This window comes from Zea mays, chromosome 3, assembly GCF_902167145.1.
Source record: "Zea mays cultivar B73 chromosome 3, Zm-B73-REFERENCE-NAM-5.0, whole genome shotgun sequence".
In the NCBI taxonomy this organism is placed as follows: domain Eukaryota; kingdom Viridiplantae; phylum Streptophyta; class Magnoliopsida; order Poales; family Poaceae; genus Zea; species Zea mays.
Window position 1 is genome coordinate 128,524,418 of NC_050098.1, and position 25,587 is coordinate 128,550,004.

General features: G+C 45.2%; 1 protein-coding gene across 1 annotated transcript; it reads left to right on the forward strand.

Moving 5' to 3' along the window:
• The first annotated feature begins 8,835 nt into the window (after positions 1–8,835).
• Positions 8,836–10,382, forward strand: LOC103650533 (aspartic proteinase nepenthesin-1). Its single transcript, XM_008676109.2, has one exon. The coding sequence runs from the start codon at positions 8,858–8,860 to the stop codon at positions 10,178–10,180; it is 1,323 nt and encodes a 440-aa protein (XP_008674331.1). The 5' UTR covers positions 8,836–8,857; the 3' UTR covers positions 10,181–10,382.
• The last annotated feature ends 15,205 nt before the right edge of the window (positions 10,383–25,587 follow it).

Genomic DNA, 25,587 nt, shown 5'->3' on the forward strand with positions numbered 1-25,587 from the left:
ACTGGACAGGCTCGGGGAATCTCTTCTAAGATTTCTTGGAGAGAGGCGTTTCCAGAGTATGAGGCGTCATATAGGAAACACGAGAAGTCGAAAAGGACCCTTGAAGAGATTATTGATGAAAGGGTACAAAAGGCTATTAATGACATGATGAAGAAAATGAAGAAAACAGAATGCATATCATGTGAACTCAAGCCAGGCCACATGAGTCCACCTCTAGTCCCTAGCAGCGTAGGATCTGTGCAAGACTTCGTATCGGGCACCAAGTACCCTGTAGACGATATTGTTGAGGACAAGCCTTGCTTTCTTCATATTCCAATCAATCGATCTAGGACAAAAACAAAACAAGCTGCTACTGGTTTGGTAAAACCAGGACTTGTTAACTACAAGGATAATCCTGTCCCGCCACACTATGTTGTGGTCCAAGTTCTAGAGATCACAGACGATGGTTGTGAAGATTGGGAGATAGACTTTCTAGTTGAGGGGATCATAACTTTGCAAGAGGCAATGAACAAGTTGGTCCTTTGGCATCAACGCGACATCAAGTTGGGTGATGAGCCAACCTTAAGCCGTCTATCGCGTCATAAGTCACCAACGCCGAATTCAACACCAATGCAACAAAAAGATAGGTCGATCATTCCATACCCCATGGTGCAGGAAAATATAGCACCGACCTCCACAAAAATCGTTGAAACAATCATATCACCTCTTGCGAAGGAACTCGATGAGGGGGACATAGACAAAATTGTTCCTCAGAATGTCGACGCAAACATCAAAAAGGAAGCAAAGGTTGACACCAATGTTGAAGGGCCAACTACTTCAAAGAAAATTCATCAGCGAATCGCCACTGACAATGTCAAGAAACCGGTAGAAGCAGTGACACGCTACCTGCAAAAATTGAAGAGAGTTATGACAGATCAATCAAAAGCGGAATCAGCATCTCGTGGAGTACGCACACGGTCCCAAATAGACAATTTCGAAGTATGAGAAGAAGATGGAATGATTCATACTCGAGAATTATTATGTCTTAAAATCAATATCCTGATATACAAGGAGGATGTTCCTCCTAAATTTGTGAACGGGAGGCCGTTCTTGACGACGGTGCAACTTTCTAAGTTGTCGACTCCGGAGATTAGAATGCATGAGTGGTACATGGTGGCTAGCAACAAATACAAACTCGAGGACTTCACATTTGTTGTGCCAGAAGATGCATTTTGGAGCAAAGATAATATAGATCATGTGCAGCATTTATTCTTTGACGATCTGTGGTCGTTGTACCACTGACAAAGGATGGAAACCAACTACTTAACCCTCTTTTGCTTGTAAGTACCTCTAAACTTTCATATTTGTTAGTTTTGTACACGCACACATAAACAAGAGTCTAACGATTAACACTTTTTACACGTAGGATGCAATACATGGATGATAAGAAGAAGCAACTTAAGACAGAGTTTCTTGACCCGTTGATGATATCCCAAGCTCTCTACAAAGAAGTTGTTCGGAGACATGGAGAAGAATACAAAGACTTGGATGATGATGAATTTGAGAAAGCCGTCAAACAGAATCAAAGAAAGAAAATGAAGGTAATGGCGGCATACATTGGACGAGCCATGTATAATCATGTACAACATGACAAGGACTTAATAATAGCTCCGCACCACTTTAAGTAAGTTCTCGACATGGTTTTGAACTACAAATTATGGCAATCGTGATCTTAACATGTGCTTTCGTCTATGTCTATATAGTGACCACTACATTTGTATCATGATCTTTCCAAAGCATGGTAAAGTCATGGTCTTCGACTCACTGAGAATGGAAAAGGATGCATATAATGACTTCTTGAAGATTTTAGAGAAGTATGATTATTATTGCACACTTGTACTTATTACAACTTAACAAATGTATTCTTAATCTCACAATGCTATTCTTATATGCAGTGCATACCGTTTTTATTGGAAAGATCTTGGCGGCGAACATCCAGAGGACAAGCCTAATTTGTCAATATCATTATTTCCATATGGTGACAAACAACCTCCGGGTACTGTTATGTGCGATTATTATGTATGCGAATGATGTCGTGTCACCTTCCATTACATGGTCAATCGTGAGGATGTAAGTTCGCTATCATTGTCTATGTTGCAATTTTTATGTTATATTGTTGTTCATCACATTACTCTTAGCACTGCTTGCTTTTTGCTTTCATTGCAGGTTCCTAAATCCAAGATCAATGTTGAATGGTTAGAAAGAGATATGGTTTCCGTCGGCGTGGCTAAGGTTGTAAAAGACTTGCTTTACTTTATGCGTCGTGAAGTTCTTCATCAACAAGGGCTATCCTACAATACAAATGGAAATTTGCAACACTTCCCAGAACTAAGTTTGTACATGATCTCACACAGTGTTTAGATCTTTAGTTTGGAACTTGAGATGTTCAGTTGTATATGGAACTTGAGATGTTGAGTTGTTGAGTTGTATATGGAACTTGATATGTGTATCATTGTGGTTTGGTGCTAATACTAGTACTGTTACCGTTCTGTGAATGTGTTTTGTGATCTGTATGAATCTGATGTATGAATCTGGATTCTATATATTAATTTGTTATGAATATCATTTGTATATTAATTCTATATATGAATCTAGAATCTGCATATGAATCTGGAATCTGTATATTGAAATACAGTCGGACCTATATTTAAAACCGCCTGTGGTATGTGTCTAACACAAGCGGCTAGGATTAGAAACCGCCTGTGATGTGTGTCTAACACAAACGGCTAGGATTAGAAACCGCCTGTGATGTGTGTCTATCACAAGTGGTTCCTTTAGATAGAACCGCCTGTGATGTATGTCTATCACAAGCGGTTTTTGATTGACCGCCTATGATGTTGTTTTACATCACAGGTGGTGCACCACAAGCGGTTCCTGGAACCGCCTGTGTAGAGGCTAACTGGACCGCCTGTATAGAGGTTTACTATAGTAGTGACGGGCTGCCTGGTTGCTCTGACGCTGGTATTGATTTCCTCCTTGCTGGTTGTTCTGACGGTACTGCTGCTGCTGAGGAAACTGTCTCTGGTACTGCTGCTGCTGGTTCTGACGCTGATGCTGGTGCTGGTGACCTTACTTGAATGGCTGAGGTGGGTTGCCTGAGTAGCGAGGACGACTGCTACTCCCAACTTGAGGTCCACCAATCTTGCGTTTCCTGTCCTCCATCTCCCGACGCTTCCTTTCTATCATAATTGCTCTGTCGATCAAATGCTGGAAGGTGGGGAAAGTGTGGTTCATAAGCTGGTAGTGGAGGGGATCAACCAATCCTCTCAGAAAGCGGTACTGCTTCTTAGCATCCATGTTGACGTCTTCTAGGGCATAACACGACAGCTGTAGAAACTTATCCCTATACTCACAGACAGATAGGGGCCCTTGCTTCAAGGCGAGAAACTCTTCCTTCTTCACTATCATTAGTCCCTCGGGCACATGGTAGCGAAGGAAGTTGTCCCTGAATTCTTCCCAAGTGATGGCTTCAGGGTTGGCATGGGTGGCGAGGTAAGACTCCCACCAAGACTAGGCTGCTCCCCTCAGCTATCGGGGACCGTACAACAACTTCTAACGATCATTGCACTGGGCATTATGCAACTCACACTCCATGGTACGCAGCCAATCTTCGGTGTCCATGGGATCAGCAGAATGGGCAAAGACTGGGGGATGGCCCCTCATGAATTTTGCCTGCTTGTCTCTGGGCACTTGTGGCATCTGGACTTGCACCTGAGGCTGAGGTGGTGGTGGCTGCTGCTGCACCTGCTGCATAGCTGCTAAGGTCTGACCAATTGCCTAGACTGCTTGGGTCTGCATCAGGAACATTTGCTCAATGGTCATCGGGGGTGGAGGTGGCAAATGCTGTTGCGGGGCTTCCTCCTCTTGGGGTGCCTGCTATTCTGGCTGAGCACGCCTCGCACCTCTGCGCCTGTTCTCAGACATCTGTAGAAATCACACACATAAATCAAATATCACTCTGTAGTCTTTCAGCATAAGAAAAGATGTATAGAAAATCTTCATAACACTGAACAAATGACCATCTTCACTGACAGCTTCCCAGATAAAGAGGAAAGTGGAAATAAATGGATTATCCAACTAAATAACTGACTTTATTAATAACTACACCAAGTTGCAGGGGATACCCACACCTTGGTGAAAATCATTACAAAGATCCAACTTCATTACATGTCCATCATAACAAGCATCCAATATCAGATAAGCAAACTAACTCTAACTAAAACTGACTAGACTAAGACACTGAACTAAGCATTATTACAGACTCCGACTCTGTCGATCTAGGGATCCAAATCTATCTGGGTCCTGTAGTCTGGGGTACCATAGTCGAAGCGACCATGGGGCAGTGAACGGTAAAGGTGCTGAATCTCGACAGGGGCGGGAGAACCACCATTCAGATAGTGGCGTGCTACGCACTCAGCACGCAATTCCGCAACCTCTGCCCAAACCTTGCCCAACTCGTCAAGGGCGTGGTCCAACTCTGTGTTGAGCACGACAGTCAGGTTGACCATGTTGTTCAGCCTAGGATTGCCCTCACCAACTGGTGAGGCAATCACACCTCCAGCACTGCCGGTCGAACGACGAGGGTAGTACTTCAGGTCGAGGCCATCAGCTACCCCGCTGAACAACGAGCAATACTGAGAAAGTGCCTGTCGTGCTGCATCTTGCATGGCTACCTCGGCAGTATCCCTCTCAGTAATAAAATAGTGCTCTGAGAAGGCCTCTGCACCCCGGAGATCATCGTCCGGACGACGCACTAAGAAAGTAGCCTCCTACTGGTCTGGGTATAGCCCACGACGATGCTGGTAGACTACACAACGGTACTCGATGGACCAAGTGTGTCGGTCGAACGCCCGACGCAGCAGGGTGTCGAGCGTGTCGTGGAAGTGACACCCGCGAGCGGCGTCACGAGTGATGGGTCTAGTGATCCATCCCTCTGACTCTGGCTCCTCCGAGAGCTCCGTGCCATGGCTCGAACTGCCACCGACGTCATGATCGTCTCCGTCTCCGTCAGGGTGTCCTCCAGCAGCCGAGATGCCCTGTGGTGGTGCGGGGGGCATCTCTGGCTGAGGTGTAGGGGAAGGCAGCCTCTCAGACTCCACCTCCTGCTGAGGTGAGGGGGAGAGTCCTGCTGCTCCTGCTCCTGGTGTCGGCGCTCTTGCTCCTCGTGTAGGCGTCGATGTAGTCTCTCCAAGTGACTAGACTGACCTGGCACCATTGGACGCAGTGGACGCTCCGCCAGGTGAGAAGGCAAAAGGGGGTTCACAGACTTACGTGCAGTGCACCTGATACAGGCCATCTACAAAATGCATCATAAGCACAAGAGTAAGAGTAGAACTATGAGACCAAAAAGTAAACATAAAGAAAAGTGAGATAAAACTTTTGAGATAAGTAGATAACATAGAGTTGGCCAAGATGACCAACTTTTGAAAAGACTCTAAGGTCAAGGTAAGAGTAGGGGTCTATAGTCCTTAGGTCGACCATTCTAGTCTAAGTTAGCGGTCCTACAGTCAGCAAGGCTTTGATATCACTTATGTCACACCCGGTTTTGGAAGGCAAACCGAATGCAAACCATGTACGTGCCAGGATCAGAAACTAACGTACACAGCGATTACAAAATTGGACATCATCACACAATGCTCGAAATAAATAGCGAAAAGGTACTTTATTACAACAAGATGTCCAAGACATCCACAGAGTCTAATACATAGCCATAATGTTCAACATAAATATCAAAGTGCGGAGAAACAAAACATAGATGCTAAACCTACACATGCAGCTGACTGAGGGTTTGCCACTAAGATAGACTAAAACTCGTCGTAGTCCTAGAACTCCCCGAAGTCCTCCATGTTGCCAGCATCACCTACTGAGCACTGAGTACAATGGAGACAACCTGGGGTGGGGGTGGTGTGTAAAGCAAGGGTGAGTACACATCAACATACTCAGCAAATGTCCCGTTTGGTTAAAGTGGACTAGTTGTATGTGGGGTTGAAGTTAAGCAGTTTCTTTTAGTTGGTCAAGTATTTATTATTATTAGTAGAGCTAAGTTTTAGTAATAAACCTAGTTATTACCCAAAAGTACTTCCTCAAAAGAGGAAATACCAGAGATCAGATTTATATCATCATTGTTAACCATCATCATTAAAGTATCCAAAGTTCTTCTAATCAAAGAGGATCCCAAGGCTGCTCTTAACCGTGAGCTCGGTTGATATACCAGTTTCTAACACTCTGCAGAGGCTGCACACTTTACCCACGAGTCGTGACCCCTTTCCAGTCTGGGTTGTATAGACCCGATCTTCACTACCGAGGTGAATGGCCAGGGATACACTACGTAGCCTTTACAAAGACTCCCCTGGTGCATAGCTGCTCGTTAGGTTTCGCCAGTCGTACAAACGTAGTACACCTCCCCAAGGTGGGTGACTAACAAAACCAAATCGAATGAACCTCTGCACCCCATCTTAGTAGAGCGAGCACTACACCCTGGCCCCCATTGATGGCCCCCCAGCAAAGACAACTATACCCCCAGGTTCATCTAATTAATCAGCTAAGGGTGTCCCATTCCACCCTCATGGTTGCACTGTTATCCCGGGTGGTCACTCCACGAACAGGTCCTTACGGAGAGGTACTCAGAAAAAGGCCTGAGCCCCCTAAAGTATCACAATATCATCATTAGGATCACAGTATCATATCATAAATGTTCACATCATGTTCATTGATTAAAGTTAAGGCAATAACAGAATGCTAACCATGATAACCCAAAAGGTAAACAAGGATAAAGTACATACAAACTAGTCAATCCTTAGGTTTAGATAATGTAATGAGGGACAATGAATCATAAAGTATGTAGGACATAATAGGTCAGAGGACACTTGTCTTCACCAGGTTGTTGCTCAGGAAGGTCTCCAACAACACACTCAGGAACCTCGGACTGCTCGTTGTCTAAATAAAGCGAATATGCACTCAATACATTTGGAAAGTACAAATGAATAGCACACCAAACATGTACAAACATAGGAATACATGTTAAAAAGACACAATACTAAATAAGGAATACTGAGATCAAAGTATAACATAAACTAACTTCATTTGGAAATAGATTATTATTTCTCTAAGTGTTACTCACAAATACATAACATAGTTCAATTTATTTTATTGTGACCTAAAAGTTAGACCAGGGATGAATTCATGTAATACACATTATTAATCTCACAAGATTAAACATGCTTTAATCTCTAGGGATTTTCCCTTTTTATTTTATTAAATAAACAAATCTAAACATATACTAGTTCATAGTTAACCATAAAATTAGAAAGCACAGAATGTAAATGGAACTGATTTATTTAAACAGAAAATAATCCTATGAACATTTTGCAATTTGAATCACTAAATTTGGAGTTTATATGCAAAAGATATGAAATAAACAAGTTTGGGAATTCAAAATATGAAATTAGGTCTAATTCTATGAATGTTTAAAAGTCCAGGGTTCAATCTGCAAAGTTACAGGGGCCTGCGCGCGAAAACCAGGGACGACGGGTTGATTCTAAACAAACCGAGGGTCTCTTTAATAAAACTACCACGCGAAGGGGTACCGGGTAATTCTAACTGTTAGATCAGAAACCGACGGCCGAGATTAGATCTGTGGCCGAGGGCGCGCGCGGGCGGGCGAGTCTATCATCTATTTTAAATTTTACTCTATAAACAATATAATCTACAGTGTAAATCTCCTATTTTACACGGTCTGCTGCGAACCGGGAGTCCCAATTTAGTGTCTTAGGTTTTTCTTTAATTCTTGTTGTGCTAAATGTTTTCTCTTTCTCTTATCTCGTTGACATAATAGTAACTAACACTACTGGAAACACTTTCTTGCACTCGGCAAAGTAATATGTTCCGGTAGTGTATTGGCAAAACCAATTTGCTTATTGACATATTTTGGGGTGTCAACACCATGTTTAATGCTTTTAAGGTTAAATTTAATGTGAAAATTCCCTAGTGTGGTGTGACCAATATGCTCCTATATCAAGCAAAGGTTAACACCGAACATGCTCGATACACCACCTGATTGTCCTAGGAGATCGAGTGCCAAAAAAGAGAAGTTTCGAGCTTCTACGTACTATGCAAGAAGTAATATATTTAATTAGAACCAAACATTTCTAATTTTCTATGCATCAAGAAGGAATGTTTTGACGTTTGGAGATTGGTCTCGGGTTTGCCATCCATTTGCCGAAGAATCTTTATAGTTTATACGTAGGTTCGGATGACCAAGTCACTGACAGCGAAAAATGCTACCTACTCCACCTTGATTGCAACGCCCAAATACGTACTTCTGTCTTCGGAAGGTTGCCGCCTTTGTATCTCTCTGCTCGCGCTAGACGTACGTGAATTCCAACGCATGAAACATCTGCTCTGAAAGAGTACGTTAATTCTTCCATCTAAACAATAGCTGAATAACGTGTGTAGACGAAGTCTATTCAACTTGATTCATTCTGAACGGGAGACACTAGCTTGATCAAATCCGCGTGAACGATATATATATATATATATATATATATATATATATATATATATATATATATATATATATATATATATATATATATATATATATATATATATATATAAAAGACAAACTTCGTTAATAACATAGCCGGCAGATGCTTTTGTTTACCATATCAAAAGCCTTTTCTTTAAATTAAACTATTGCAATCTTAATTTATTCACCCATTTGCATGTGGGCCTGTTATATAAATAAACCTACTCTGCATGTACGTACTTCCTCATCTGCACACACACACTCGCCAAGGAGCTCACACATAACACAAAAATGGCGAGAACCTTGTTGTGGCTCGCGCTCTTGTGCGCCGCCTTGGCGTTTTGCACCCGTGCAGCAGGCCTCCGGCTCGAGCTCACCCACGTCGACGCCAAGCAGAACTGCAGCACCGAGGAGCGCATGCGCCGCGCCACGGAGCGCACCCACCGCCGGCTGGCGTCCATGGGCGAGGCGAGCGCGCCCGTCCACTGGGCCGAGTCGCAGTACATCGCGGAGTACCTCATCGGCGACCCGCCGCAGCAGGCGGAGGCCATCATCGACACCGGCAGCAACCTCATCTGGACGCAGTGCTCGACCTGCCAGCCGGCCGGCTGCTTCAGCCAGAACCTCTCCTTCTACGACCCGTCCCGGTCGCGCACGGCCAGGCCCGTGGCGTGCAACGACACCGCGTGCGCGCTCGGCTCCGAGACCCGGTGCGCGCGCGACAACAAGGCGTGCGCCGTGCTCACCGCCTACGGCGCCGGGGTCATCGGCGGGGTCCTCGGCACCGAGGCGTTCACGTTCCAGCCGCAGTCGGAGAACGTGAGCCTCGCCTTCGGGTGCATCGCCGCGACCAGGCTCACGCCGGGCTCCCTGGACGGCGCGTCCGGCATCATCGGGCTGGGCAGGGGCAACCTGTCGCTGGTGTCCCAGCTCGGAGACAACAAGTTCTCGTACTGCCTCACGCCCTACTTCAGCCAAAGCACGAACACGAGCCGCCTGTTCGTCGGCGCGTCCGCCGGCCTGAGCAGCGGGGGCGCGCCGGCCACGTCCGTGCCGTTCCTCAAGAACCCTGACGTCGACCCGTTCAGCACGTTCTACTACCTTCCCCTCACTGGCATCACGGTGGGGGATGCCAAGCTCGCCGTCCCCGAGGCCGCGTTTGACCTCCGGCAGGTCGCGACGGGGCTGTGGGCGGGTACGCTCATCGACTCGGGCTCCCCGTTCACGAGCCTCGTCGACGTGGCGTACCAGGCACTGAGAGATGAGCTCGTTCAGCAGCTGGGCGCCAGCATCGTGCCGCCGCCGGCCGGGGCGGAAGGGCTCGACCTGTGCGCGGCCGTGGCGCATGGGGACGTCGGGAAGCTGGTACCCCCGCTGGTCCTGCATTTTGGAAGCGGCGGCGGGGACGTCGCGGTGCCGCCAGAGAATTACTGGGGGCCCGTGGACGATAGCACGGCGTGCATGGTGGTGTTCAGCTCGGGCGGGCCAAACAGCACGCTGCCCATGAACGAGACCACCATCATCGGCAACTACATGCAGCAGGACATGCACCTGCTCTATGACCTCGAAAAAGGCATGCTCTCCTTCCAGCCGGCGGACTGCAGCTCCATGTGATGACGATGCCACCAGCCGGTCTTACGTAGAGTAGTGTAAGTGTATAGACCCGGGGTGCATTGGTGGATATATGCTTGCATTGTTTTAGATTAAAGGAAGGAACATCTATCTTTCCGGCCTCTTCACCCTCGTGGATGAATGCGGCCAAATATGATTGCATTTGTTTTCTACTATGATAATCTATGACTATATGCATTTCTTATATGTCCAACTGTCCAAGCGTTACCATACATACATAAAGAAGTTGCTACGTTCCAGGTGTCTATTTTTTGGGGTTTTTTTCAGGCAACAACTCATAAAAGACAAGTAATAGAATTTATTAAATTAAGGCCAATTTATAAGAGACAATGATCAATATTTTCTACGTCCAAACAATGACAAAATTACATACAACGACAACGAAAAAGATCAGACACTTAAGGCCTACTTTAGCTACTTTAGTATTGACCTCAATCCACATACCCCAATCCACCTTAATACCTGTGGATTGGAGTCAACACTAGAGTACCCAAACAAAGACTATATAAGCTGTAGGAGAAATACATACATAAACAATCTAGAGGCGCTCCGTCATTTTATAAGGTGTTATAATTCTAGCCATCATTTGTAAAGAGACCCAGCTAACATGCCATAGCTGAGAATCAATTTCTACTAATAAATAAAGGTTGAGACATTTGCATTTTGGCTGGTGTATGTTTATAGCATATGTATAGATATATTAAGGCAACAAACTCTAATGTAATTTACACACTCAAATAGTGGAATAAAGTTTTAGACTACAAGGGACAAGAAATAAATTGATCTACAGATGTTGTGAATTTGCAAATCTAGGGCACCCCAACAAGAAACTACATGATTTTTTATTTATTAATCAAGATGTCAACTAAGCAAAACCATGATGTGGCACTGCAATTGAAGAAAAGAGACAAGAAAATATTTTTTGAGATAAAAAAACCATATCTACATGAGAACCAAGACATAGAGAGATGTAATAGGTAGATGATGGAGAGAGAAGACATGTGATTAGACAAAAAATATTCTATATGTTAGGTACTTGATTTCAATCCCTTGAAGGTATTGAGTATCAAGGCAAAACAAGTTAGGAATGGGGACCTTTGTCCTAAGTTTAACACTTCTTTTGGAGTGTTAATGCGAAGAACAAAGGTCTTTAGATGAAAATGTAAATGACACTACAGGAAACACCTAAATTTTCGTGGGCCAAAACCCCACGAAAATAAGCGTAAACCGACGAAAATACACTATTTTCGTCGGCAGACCGACGAAAATAGCCGCCGAAAATAAGTTCGACGAAAATAGACAACTATTTACGTCGGTACCAACGAAAATAATTCATTTTCGTCGGCTTCCCCAAAGCCAACGAAAATAGTTGGTCGGCTGACTATTTTCGTCAGCCTCCATGGCCGACGAAAATAGGAGCCTGATTTTCGTCGGCCCCGGTGGTGGCCGACGAAAATAGCTGGACGTATTTTCGTCGGTCCCGGTGGTGGCCGACGAAAATAGCTGGGCAGTATTTTCGTCGGCCTGAGATCAGGCCGACGAAAATTTATGATACCCCCCAAACAGAATTTTGTGCACCTTTCAATTGACAGCAAAAGACACAATTCACAATATCACAATTCACATATAAAGATTCATAAGCAAAAAACACATTTACAACCTTCCATATTACATAAATAGTCCATAGTCCATAAGTCCATAGTCCATACATAGTTTCCGTGGGAGTTTTGGCCATACACATCCATAGTTTCAAACATTCACAATCAATACACATTCAAACAAACTCACTACTCACTACTCACTCCTGCGGGCTGTGGGAGTTTTGGCCACTGCCTCCAGAACCATGGACGAAGAAGTCTTGGACGTTGACAGCACCCTCCGATCCCTGAGCATGTGACGCTGAACCCTGCAATTCATCAATCATTCAAATAAGGTTGTGTTTTGCTATCCCTATACATATACATTGCTATGTTTGGTCACCATTTGCATAAAACTAAACATGGAACGTCACCTGTGATCCATGGTGATGAGGAGGCTGTGGATGCATCCACAATTCCACATATACTGTTGTGCTGGCCACCCCTGAGGTGGTGGCACCCACCCCGTCGGTGGCGGAGCCATCCACGCTTGAAATGGCTGAGAGCCCGCCGGTGGCTGGGAGACCGGTGGCACCCATCCGGAGACTGGCTGCGATCCTTGGGGTGGTGGAGGCGTCCAAGTGCCTGGAGGTGCCTGCGTCCACCCAACACCAGTCCAATGTGGATGCGACGCTAGAGCTTGTCCTGGCCACTGTCCCCATCCTTGTGCCTGCGAGCCATTTTTGATAATAAAAAAAAGAGTTGCTATGGAATTGAAGTGTTCAGATAGTGTTACCTGGGGAGGGCGAAAAGCGGGCAAGTTCATATCAGGACCGAGTCGAGTAGTCATTTCCTGCAAATGGATGAAACGTTAGAATCGCAACATTATACTTTGAATTCAATGACACGTGATGAGATAGATGAATTACCTGAAAATAAGAAGCCATATAATGTGTCAGCTGTCCGACCTGCTCCTGCGCTGCTCGAGCCTACTCCTGTGCTGCTCAAGCCTGCTCCTGTGCTACCCGAGTCTCCTCCTCCAGCTGAGCCTCTCGAGCAGACTTGGAGGAGCGAGAACTCCCTGCCGAAGACGATGCCTTCCCTTGACCTATTGTCCTGTTGTACTCCACAACGCCGGTGCCAAAGGCAAACCTGCATGATACACATAGTTGAGCCATTAAGTGGACACATTCTTGTTAATGAAATTGTCTAATCAAAGACAACCACCTCACCTGCCATGCTTTCTACCCCCACCACTGTGGTACAACGCCGAGGCATCTAAGTCTGAATGCATCCAGTCGAAATCAGGCCCATGGCGTTGAGTCATTTCCTCCCCATATGCATTCTGCAAAGAAAGTTAGAGTTGGAGTTAGACATAAAACATGCAATTTAATTCGTAAATACAAACTTGTTTACCATTTTCTCCCTTGCCGCCTCGCTGCATAGCTCATCAGGGTTCGCCGGATCAGGGCCACGGTTGCCACGGACGTAAACCTCCATAAAACTTGGAGCAACTCCACTTTCAGCTTCCTGCATGAAAAAGAAGAGTTAAACCATAGAATTTTCATATATGTAACATACAAGTTTGATTTATATACTTACCATGCGGCGTGCGGTACCAAGGTGTCCATCGGCGCCGTACCTGTGCCCCGGTCCTTCAGTGCCACGGTTGGTACGGTGCTTCTGGGACTCTGCAATCCACTCAGGCGACGCCCATCTCTTAGCCAACCACCTCCAGGCTTCCATGTCCTTCGCCAGCCAATCCACAACGCACTCCAGGTACTGCTCCTCTGTGAGGTAGATCTCATTGGCCCCTAATGCTTTGCTCATTTTCTGTCCCTTTATCTTCTTTTAGTAGTAGTTGACGGCCGCGATGCGAGCATTGTACATGGCATCCTTGATTACCTTATCAGCGCACTTCCGAAAGTGCCTCTTCACACGTGCCCACTGAGCCTGATCCTCCTCGATCTCATTCGGCAATTGGAACCTCCCCTACATATCAATGGAGAAGTTAAGTTAAAGTAAGATTAGGAGAAGCAATAATTCAGTGAATTGCTTATATACGAAAGTAAACTCACCTAGAACTCGTCCCACACAGCCACCTGACAAGTCCTTCGTTTTAGTTCCGAACTTCCCCCTCCGCTACTGCTTTCCCCTGGCTCCCCTGGCTGGACATAGTCCTTTAGACCCCAGTCGGCCCACTGCATAGCCGTGAACCTCTCGCCATTGAGCTCCACCATGCCAGGGTAGTAGAAGCGACAGAGGCTACCCAACACCGCGTTCACCTTGGGATGTCTGCCTGTACCGTCCCAAGTCAAGTCTTCCCATGACCTACAAACATTAATAAAACAAGTAAACCAGTGCAATCACGTTCACATTAAAAACTTAACACAACAGAAATAAGCCCCACCATTCTCCATGTGGCCGGATGAGCCTCCTCTCGGCAAGTCTCGGACCAAGCGCATTGCTCTTTTTATACCTAAGTATACAAGTAAATTCAATATGATGAAATGATTAAAAACTAATGTCAATTAAACTAATATGCATAATAATACCTGAAGGACGTAGAACCATCTGACGCGTCGCCCGCGCTGCCTGCCCCCATAGGGTCAACCTCCTCATCCTGCTCACCCTCCTCATCCTGCTCACCCTCGTCACCCTGCACATGAGCATCCTGCTGAGGAGCCTCCTGCTCACCCTCCTCACCCTGCACTTCGTCTAGACAGTCGAGAAGTTGCTGCTGCCTCTGTCGGCTCTGTGAGGTGCCCTGAAAAAGCCCACTGCCCGAGCTGTCCTCGCTGGCCGCGCTGCCCCCACTCCTCCTCGATCTCCTATGCTTGAACATGTTCAACTGTAGATAAATTAATGTCAAACCACAATATATGAAACAAATAATATGAAAATTAATAATGTGAAAATTGGAATACATAGCTTAATTGATTAACTAAAACAAACATACTAATCAAAAGTCATCTGCATCCGATGATGCTTCTTCGGCTTGTTGTTTATTCATACGCTCTTGATTTCGTTGGATCCTTACTGATCTTCTAACGACGACAGGTCGTTTGCGCTTTGACCTAGGTTCTTCAATTAAGTCGCTTGAATTGCAACAGAGATTTTCATGGCCTTCTCCATTGGTCACATGGAATCGGTGAGCTATGTCTTGATTCGACACCGCTTCTGGTTGAAAAACAGCATCATCGTTGTCCCTGCTCGTACTCATGTAGTCAGCACTCTCTGGAGCGACGATTTGTGGGTTGACTTTGATTGCAACCCACCAAGCCCTAAGGCTTGGGTGAGGATATGGCAGGTAGTACACCTGTTTTGCCTAATTAGCAAGGACAACATCGCTCATACTGCTCAGAATCCTAGAGCTATGCTTCACCTCGACATTACCATACTTGTCGACACGAGTCCCACTATGAGCATCAAACCAGTTGCACTCGATCACCGTCCATTTCAAAGGCTAAACAAAAGTCAAAGAACATCAACGATCGTCCGTGGCTTAGGTGAACTCCCTATTAGGTAAAGGCCCTAAACCCACCCAAGAGTGTAGGCCGATGCTTGTGATTTATGACGTGTAGCCTACGATTGCCGTGAAATTTCGGCAGCATAACCCCGCTGCTCTCCAAGCACACGCCTGAACATGGTGTGTTGGAGAACAACTGGGTTACACAACCGAAATTCCGCGTCAATCGTAAGGCACATGTCACAAATCACAAGCATCGGCTTACACTCTCAGGCTGTCCAAAATACGTGGACAATTCCGGAACGGTGAACCTCACAAGCCAATGTGACGTTCGCCGTTCCCGAACGGGTGACGCATACGGTTCGCTACGGTTAACGATTAAAACTGAACTCTAAACATTAAAAAATATCTCGGAGATTAAACAAAAGATATCACCCTCCGATCACCGTCCATTTCAAAGGCTAATTAAACAAAAGATAAATAACATTCAAAAGACGGCACGCGCACGGCCGCGCGCACGGCACGCCACAGCCGCCACGGCACGCGCACGCCACGCGCACGGCACGCCACAGCGGTGTGGACGGACGGACGGCGGGCTCTCTTCTTCGCGAGCGGGCGAGGAACTTACTAAGTAATAAATACATAGTAACTACTTATTTACTAATAACTATATAGTAACTAATAAATGACCACATTAACCGAAATTACGAAAACAATGTATACCTGAGAATAATGTACGAGTCCAGCTAATGGTGGAGAAGGTCAAGTCGGAAGAACACCTATGTACAAAAATTACTATTGTCAATAAAAAAATCGGTAGCACCTCCACTATAAAGTGATGTTTCTAAAACCCACAAAGAAACAACAACACGATGGTTGCCAACACAGAATACTGCACGATAGCTACATAATAAATAATATGTTAACCATGTGATATCAATGTGTTAAACAAAATGCTACAAGTATCCTGCATATAAATACCTAGCTAACTATTTATACTAACAAGTGAATAGCTATCAATCTATATATTATATCAAGTAAATTAGCTAACTAATTACTATAAACTAAGTAAAACCATTACCGTGGCAACAGTGGAGGGGGCCGCGGCGTGGGACGGCTCCTTGAAGTGGGCGCGGCGTGGGGAGGCGGCTCGGCGTGGCTCGGTGCGGCGATGGCGCGCGGCGAGGGCACGCGGCACGGCGAGGGCAAGCGGCGAGGGCGCTCGACGCGGCTGCTCGGAGTGGGCGCGGCGTGGGGAGGCGGCTCGGTGTGGCGCGGCAGCGGGCGCGCGGCGCGGCGGCGGCTCGGCGGGCGCGCGACGAGGCGGTGGATCGACGGGCGCGCGGCGAGGGCGGGTGAGAGAAGGTAAGACGAGCGAGAGAGAAGGTGCGGTGAGGCCGGGATGGAAGATTAACGGCCTCTATTTTCGTCGGCCTCACTGAGGCCGACGAAAATAGTGTCCAGTTAAACGTTTATTTTCGTCGGCCGGGCTGAGGCCGACGAACATAAACAATATTTTCGTCGGTGTGGGGGCCGACGAAAATAACTTTCGTATTTTCGTCGGCAACGAAAATAGTGCACATTTTCGTCGGTTACGAGGGCCGACGAAAATAACATTGTATTTTCGTGGGCCGGCCGACGAAAATAGCCCGGCCTACGAAAATTTATGCTTTTCCTGTAGTGTGAAAGTGACGCGTAATGAAAATCCTTTGCCTTATCATTTTATTACATCTCCCATTACAATAGATAAATTTACAAGCATACCTTCGGCTCCTTGACAAAGGGAGATACGAAGGTTCTTCGAAGGCTAAGCGACACAAAGCTATGGCCCTTGAAAAGGTACTTTATACATGACATTGTCCATCTATTTATATGGAAGATGAACCACCATTGTACAGATTTACAATAATGCCCATCAAGGTTTTACATACACTATTTACAAATGATATCAGGACAATAACATATTTTCTCCCTCTTCGACTTTGCCGGTCTCATCCTTTGTTGTTTGGTAACCTCCCCTGTGGCTCGTGCCCAAAGTTATTGCCTTTAGCTACTATCTTTGCTACTTGCGCATAGATGAAGCGTCTTTGTACACCGCTTTAGTCGAAGGTTAGCTTCGTCAGCAAGTGGAAATGTTCTTGAAATACACTTATTCATGCCGAAGCAATATGTTAGACAAGTGATTGTTTCTTCGTAAACAAGTGATCTTCGGCATAAGATGCCCCCAACAGTAGTCCCTTATGGGATGAGTTTGTTTCTTCGTAACGAGCTTAGATTGCAAAAATTATATTTTGGAGGCCTTATGCCGAAGATCCTAAAAACACCTTCTCGAAGCTCGTTATGAAGAAGATGGATTCAATTAAATAGAAACGGGAAGCCTGGAAGTTGAATCGGCAGAGGAGAAGTGGGGGCGTTGCACGAGAATATTTTCAGTGCCCCGTACCGCTTCGCGCACGTTTTCAGTATAAAAGGAGCCGGGGAGTGAGTGTAGATCACATTTACTGCCCTCACCTACACACTGCCAAAAATTTATGCGCCTCCAAAGCTTCTCATTCAGCAGTGCTTCAGTAGCTAGCTTTGGTTGAGCCATTTTTTAGAAAGACTTTTCGCCTTATTCAGATGGCCAGAATCCGCGTCACTGCAAAATTGATCAGTCCTACCTCCTTAGAGGCACAATAGGATACCCTGCCTATTTCTGAGGCAATGAGGGCTTCGTTGACATCAAGAGCTACTGCAGAATTGCCGAAAGATAGACCTTCGAAGCCGAGCTATATTGACATTGGTCGATCCACTTTGAAGGAGAAAGATTTGCAGTCTACGAGAAGACTTGACTATTTTAGCAGCAAGGTGAATGTGTGTCTTCCTGGGGAGGAGACAACACCGAAGCCGGGAAAAGATGAAGTTGTTGTTTATAAGAGTTTCTTCAAAGCGGGACTTCGACATCCCATGTATAAGATGATCACGAAGGTGTTGCAGCGATATGAAGTGTTTATGCATCAATTGACTCCGAATGCCATGGTTCGGCTTAGTGTTTTCATCTAGGCCGTATGAAGCCAAGGGGGTCGTATCGACGCTGATGCGCTGTGCAAGGTTCACGATCTACATTACCAGACGAAGGCAAGGGATGAAACATGCCTCCATAATAACTTTGGGTGTTATAACTTTGCTTACCGCAAAGATAGAAGTGGTTCGGTTCTGGCCTACCGAACCAAGTGGCATGGCGACAGACAAAAGAATGGTTCTATGCTGAAGTTGACTCCGAACAACACGAAGATTGTAAGGGTATGCTGATGAGCCCTTTGAAAGTGAGCTTTGCTTTGAAGAGGCCGAAGTGTGAGATGAGTGAAGCTACTGATTAATGTTTCAAAGCCTTCAATACAGTCATCAAGAAGATTGGATCTTAGGATCTAGTTTAAGAGGCACTTGCTTATAATATATATCTAACCCGGACTAGATGGAATGAAGCTACCGAAAGAGGTGAAGTGTAAAGATGAAGAGCTTGTTACTTTAGCTTTTGACTTCAAAGAACAGTCTACATATAAGGCTCCTTCGTCTGGGTGGCTGAGGTTTATTGAAGAGAAATGAAATGAAATGTGCGATAATTACCTTGCTAGAGAGCACGAAGATATGTAATCTGCCTTTGGAGGCCGAGCGAAGCTTTAGCTTAACAGGGTCATGGATGCCCTGGGGTTTGAATACCCAGATTATGAAGATCCTTTGGTCAATGGCCCTGTTTGGCACAACTTATTTTCAGCTTCTTCACAAATTTAAGCAGAAGTTCTGCCAAACAGCTAGCTTCTGCAGCAGCTTATCAGTTCAGCTGCTTCTCAGAATACACTAAAAGCAGCCAACAAGCAGAAGCTGCTTTTCACCAGCTTATCAGATAAGCTGCTTTTTCAACAAGCAGCAGCTGTTCCAAACAGGGCCAATGTCAGGGCTAGAGAGAAAAGGAAGAGAGCTGCAAAGAATGAGGTCGAAGAGCCATCTTCAGGTCAGATGAAGAAGAAAGCTAAAACTTATGTTTAGAAAGATACAGTCACATAAAAGGTTTGACTCCAACAAAGGCTACGATTGTCCAAAAGCAGGAGAAATGAAGCACCACTACTACCTTGTCGTTGGGTTGCACTTGGATTGTTGAGGTAATGGCTGGACCGTTGCCATTTCCCCTTTAAGTCCCTTGGGAGCAACATTGACTCAGTTTATGTAGACTTCGAAGAATTCTGACGATTGTGAAAAATCTTTGAAGGGTAAGGAAATTTTGTCTGAAGAGGAAGTAGAGAGCCCGCGCATTCTGGGCCTTGGCAGCGCTGCCTTTGGCGGTTCATCGTCATCTGTGAAAAACGGGACTTCTGGGCGCGAGAAAACAGAGGGCTAAAAAGAGTAGAATACTACAATTGAGACAGACGTGGCTAAAGCTACGTTGACTACTAGCAAAGATATGGAAGAGTTTGAATTTTCATGAGGCACATTAGCGGCAATGAGTTGAGTGAAAAAGAAGTTTTTGAACTAGGAAACAAAGGCGAAACTTTGGGCGACGGGCCTAGGGCTTTGCTCTTCGACGGGGAAGACCGAATGCTGATGTGTATGCCAGATTATTCTGACGAATCTAAAATTGTACGAAATATTACCCAAAGCATTGGTTTTCTAGATATCGAAGAAAAACTCTACCAAGTTAAGTAGAGGAAACTTTCCCACAGCTTGGCTTACACTAGCATTAAGGTACCAAGAATCTTTATTTTAATGTGGCTTTGGGAGAATTTCGTATTTTGACTAAACCGTTTTTGTTTTGATGATGTACGGGCTGATGTTAAGTAAGGCCTTAAGTATGCAACAAGAGAAGGAAGAAAAGGAGCTTTCCACTCTTCAAGACGAAGTTGTAAAACTTTGGAAATCCTTGGAGGAAAAAGAAGTAGAGATAACATCTTTGAAAGATAAAGTAGACAAAATTGAAAAGAAGAATGAAGAAGCAGCAAAAGTGCATAATGCCAATATTTCAAAGATGAAGAAACAAGACAAATGAATCAAGGAGCTTCAAACCAGCCTCGAAGCTACAAAAAAGAATATTGCCAACAAAGATATGGAGAGTCAAAAGTTATTGGAAACTTTAAGGCAACTTTGAGATAATTCTTTTATTGCTGCTTCCCGATGCTGTGATATTCTGAAGAAAAATTTCTCTTCAACTGGTGCCACTTCAAGGGAAAAATAATTAGGAGAAGTTGAGTCAATAATTATCACAGGTAGTGATTATTGCGCCATGATTGGCTCCCATGGAATGGTCTCAGTGCTCGAGAAAGCGGCTGCGACCATGCCATGATTATTGTTGAAGCTAGCTTTGGCATAACTGTTGATGATATCGAAACTGAAAGTTCCCTTTGTCCGGGAACATGATCTATATGTTTCCTAGAGGGGAGGGGGTGAATAGGCGAATAAAAATTAACACTTCAAAACAGGAAATTCTTACTGTACTCGAAGACTGGATCTCAATGTAATTAAAGACCCTTCGAGTAGGTCGCAACGGAATTAAAGTTCCTGTCTTAAAATACCCTGCACTTCAAAGACATCTTGTACCATAGATAAGTATTGAAGTGCAAGTGTAAAAAGCAACTAAGACATAGAGATAACACACAACACAGAGCAGAGCACAGAGACACATTAATTTATCCTGAGGTTCGGCCAAGCCTGAAATGCTTGCCTAGTCCTCGTTGGAGTTAGCCACACCTTGGCTTGGAGTGTATTTCAACTCCTTCCTCTATTTGCTCAGATCTGTCAGTGTGGAAGATAGAGCCTTCCACTATGTTGATGTCAGTTACAATGATGTCGTGGCTGCTTACAATCTTCTTTGAACTATAAAAGGGAAGACCCCCTCCTTCTTCAGACACACGCTTAACACTATTCAAGCAATACTACAATCAACACTACATTGGACTAGGGCGCAAGCCTGAACTAGTATAATCAAAGTAAGCTTCGGAGGCGTGGTCGCGGAGTCTTGGAGTTGTAGTGTGCTGTCACACCCGGATTTAAGGGGTAAAGCCGGGTGCATCTTATATGTGCACTGTAACACCTCAGGTGTTACCAAGGCACTGGCTTCATATAGGCACTGATGACTTGTTATCACATGTGTTAAGTGGAGGAGAAGAAGCACCTAAAACATTGGAAACATGGGTTAGCTAAGAAATGTTAATGACAAAAGCTATACCCAAACATTTTGAACAATTGTCATCTTGAGCCAAAGAGGTTAAACCCTAAAGAACCCTAAAGGCACTAGACTTTCAAGCAAGGGATCAGTGGATAAGTTAATCAAATTGTCAAACCTTGATTCTAAACCTTAACCAAAGTTTAAGTAACATTATAACCTACAAAATGCAAAGGGGAAACATTACAAAAGACCCCTTAAATACCCCAAATTCACCCCTTAAGTAGAGAGCACACTAGAGCTCTCTAATCTTTTCTAAGTCAAAATCTAACCCTAATCTAAAGATCAAATGTGTTCACTTAGTAAATGGCGCCAAAACCACTTGGTCTGAATACCAAAAAAGGTGCCAAACCACCTAAGGCACCCACTGGAAAAGTTTGAAACCGAGCCAAATTCGTTTGACATGTTTTGGCATCTCTTTTGTCGCGAAGTGGACAGGGAGACAAGCCAGATTTGGCGTCCGCAAATCTCCCTACCTAGGGCATATCTGCCATTGGAACTCACATACAAGAGATAGCCCTAGGTGCCAGGAGGAGGCCTGCGCCGGATTTTTGCCAAGATTCGCAAGTTTGCGATCTCGGCGAGCTGTTGAACATGGGTAGAAGAACACCTCCATGTGTTCGACGCGCCCTGAGCGCGCCAGAGCACGCCCAGCACCCGACCCCGCGCGTCCCGCGCCGTGCCAAGCCACGCCCATGTCCCCAGCCCGCGCCCGCACCTATAAAGCTGGCCAAGGCTTCAGTCATACGCTCCCACGCGCTCTCAACCTCACCGGAGCACGAGATCGCCGGAGTTTGCCCTGCACACGGTGTGCCAGCGGCCGCCTGATTCCCCGCCACCGTAGACCAGCCAGCAGAGCCATTCCCAACCCCGTCCAACCCTCGAGAGAGACTCTACGTGCCTCAGTGAAGCTCCCAGCGAGAGGAATCGAGCTCTGCCTCACCGGGGAACCCAATCCAAGGTCACCGGACTTCGACCGACCGCCGGCGAATGTAGACCGAGCCCCACGGTGAGTTATTCTTCAATTCCTTGCACGGGTCGACTCTTTAGCATCCCGTGAAGCTCCCCGTGCCCTTGGATTGACCTATATCGCTGTGGATAGGCCGGAGCACTCGCCGCCGACGAGCTCGCCCACCTGCGCACGTGGACCGGCCGATTCCGGCCATCACCGTCGTCGAGCCGTATCTCGCTGTGACCGCAAGGACTTCCCGAAGCCAACCCCACCCTTCGCCGGACCTCCCTCGCCGCCGGAAAGCGACACCGCCCTTTTTCCTCCCGCGAGTACTGTTCAAAAGGGGGGAGGGACCTCGGGGAAGAAGGAATAGAAGTCAGGGGGGTTTTTGAACTGTCAGAGACTCAGATGAATAGTTGCGCAGGGGTATAAGTTGAAAGATTGGTTTAGGAAAAGCCTAAGGTCCTCGGTGTAAACTGGTTTTCCAGAAGACCTTTTTAACATTTTTAATTTAAATACAAACAGAGCTTGTAAAATTCATAACTTCAGTTTTATTCAACCAATTTGAGTCAAATCAATTTTGCCAGATTCTAAATAATGTGAACTACCTAGGAAAAATACAAAACCTCCTTAGTATTGCAGAAGAATTTAAAGTTTGGAATTAAATAGTGTTCTGGACAAAAGATGAATAAAAGAGAAAAAAATAGTTACACTGTTAGACTGAGGTTAAGAAAAATTAGAGAAATAATTAATCACTTCATAATCTGTTTAAAAATAATAAAACCCTCGAGACACCAAATTAAGGTAGGGTTTGCCATTTAAATCATTTTTAGCCTAAAGTTAAAGAAAAGAGAAAAGGTAGTTTAAAATAAGAACCAGGAAGCAACCACATTTTTGTTAGCTCACTTATTCCGTGTAGTTCACTGGAAAATTTTATTAGACTTTTGTTTAGTACAAAAGCAATGAGATATCTTTTATTTCATGCAAACAATGAAAACTTAAGAAAACCTTAGAAAAATAATCCTGAGGAGAAAACACCCCAAACCGTGGGATAACTAATATTTTGTTATTATAAATGTAGGAAAAATATGAGTTCTGTTGTTTGATATTTTTCAAATAACAAGTTAGTTATAAGTACCTTTTTGGCATTAAACTTTAGAAAATCACAACTAAATATCCAATAGGTCTTTTTCTGTGATTTTTAACACAGAGGCCTAATATCACTTACGAATCTGGACAAAAATAAAAATTGGTACAGAAATCTCACTTAAATCATAGCTATAGTGTAAAATGCCCTTTTACACTTGTTTTTGTTAATTTTACACAAGTAGTGTCTGAATTAATCTCCACCTCAAATTTTTAGGAGAACCCACCAATGTCAATATTTACCCACTATAATTTTTATAACATTTTTGGAAAATGTTAACTAACCCTGATGGTTCAAAAAGGCTTAAAAGGAAGCAATAGAAAGAAAAGGGAAACTTTGGGGAGAAATAGATGAAGGTACAAAGCCCTTAAGTATATCTAAAAAGAAACCCTAGAGAAACACTAAACTTAATATTATTTTACTATGCATAACCGTTACAAATGTTCATGTCATACTTATGCATATATCTCATGCATTGCATTCGATAAATCTAATACTCCTTAATGTTGGTTTTATGTTTTATTGTATTTGCTCTGTGCCTCACCATCGAGTGAGTATGTGGTACTTGATCCTGTTAGTGGCCTCGTCGGACTAGATCCGAGGGACTGACGTGTTATTCCTATTTAATTGTAGTCTAGCCTCTAAGGTGGGACTTAGACACTTAAGTTGGAATAATTCGGGCGGTTCCGCCACAGCTGGTATCGGAGCTCGTACCACCACAGAGGAATCAATAAACTGTAAATACCATCCTTTTCAAAAGTAAAGCTTGTTAGAAACAAATGTTGGATAGATCGTCAGGACGATAAGGATAGACCTAGGATGTGTAGCCTTAGGATAATAGAGGGGTAGCTAGGTGGCTATTTGAGTAAGCCCTACAGGCTACTATAAGGGAAGGGAGTTCTTCCCTATTCCCTCTAAGTTGAAATGAGGTCGTTTAGGACGAGCATGCATGCGTCCTTTACTTAAACTACTTGATAATTGGGTAAAAACTGTAATACATGATAATGACAGATTAAGTACACTCAGTGACCTTATCATAACCTTCGATAGGTCAAGCCTTGTTTCCCTTTTTCCTTTTATAATTCCTTTTTCTTTTTCACTTACGCTTAACCGTACACAGATGACTTCTCACGGATCCTCGAACGGAGGGAACGCACCTTCCCACACGGACGGACTTGCACGAGAGGGTTTTCCCCGTATCTTGTGGGAGGTACTTCAGGGAGCAAGTTACACGATGCCTCCCCAATACACGGTGCAGCTGTTCAAGAAGCACCGGGTGCCCCGCTGTAGGGTGAGGATGACCCTGGAACCTCATCCCTTACAGCCAGGCTGGCGTTCGTTGGACACCGAGTCTTTCGGATACCGGGCTGAGGATACTATCGAGGCCATTGCTCTCCATGGGCTGACTACCTTCTGTGGTTTTCACCCCTTGGAGCTATCTACTCATCCCATTGGCTTGTTCCCCGCGGATAAGGAGGACGACCCAATGTGGAAGGACCGAGTGGAGCATGCCAAGGATATATGGGCTCTTTACCCAGGGCAAACGGCTCACTTGACGGTGCGGTGCATGGATGCCCTGTATAGTCTGCAAGTGATGCGAGGAGAGGCAATGTCTTAGCTAATGGCATTGTTGGAGGCTACCAAGATCACCTTAGACAACAGAGAGGAACTTGTGGTAGACCTATCCACGGAGATGGTGGAAAAGGACCTGCAGGTGGAACAGATGTCCAACGAGATCCAGGAGCTTGAGGAGCTAGTGGGAACCAGGGAGAACACCATTGAGGTTCTCGAGGATCAGCTAATCAACACTCAGCAGCAACTTGCGGAAGCCAACCAACATTTGGATATGCACCACCAGGAGATCCAGGACATGGAGGCCAATGAGGATGTCGACATCGAGGGAGGAGAGAAGCCGGAGCCTGCATCCAGCTTGGACACTGCTCGCTCAGGGAGACCACCTTCCCCCGAGTCGAGCGTAGCCTCGTTTGCTCACTAGGTTGCGGGGATAGAGTTAGAAGTGTGTGGCGGTAGAACTCCTCGAAGCTAGCTTA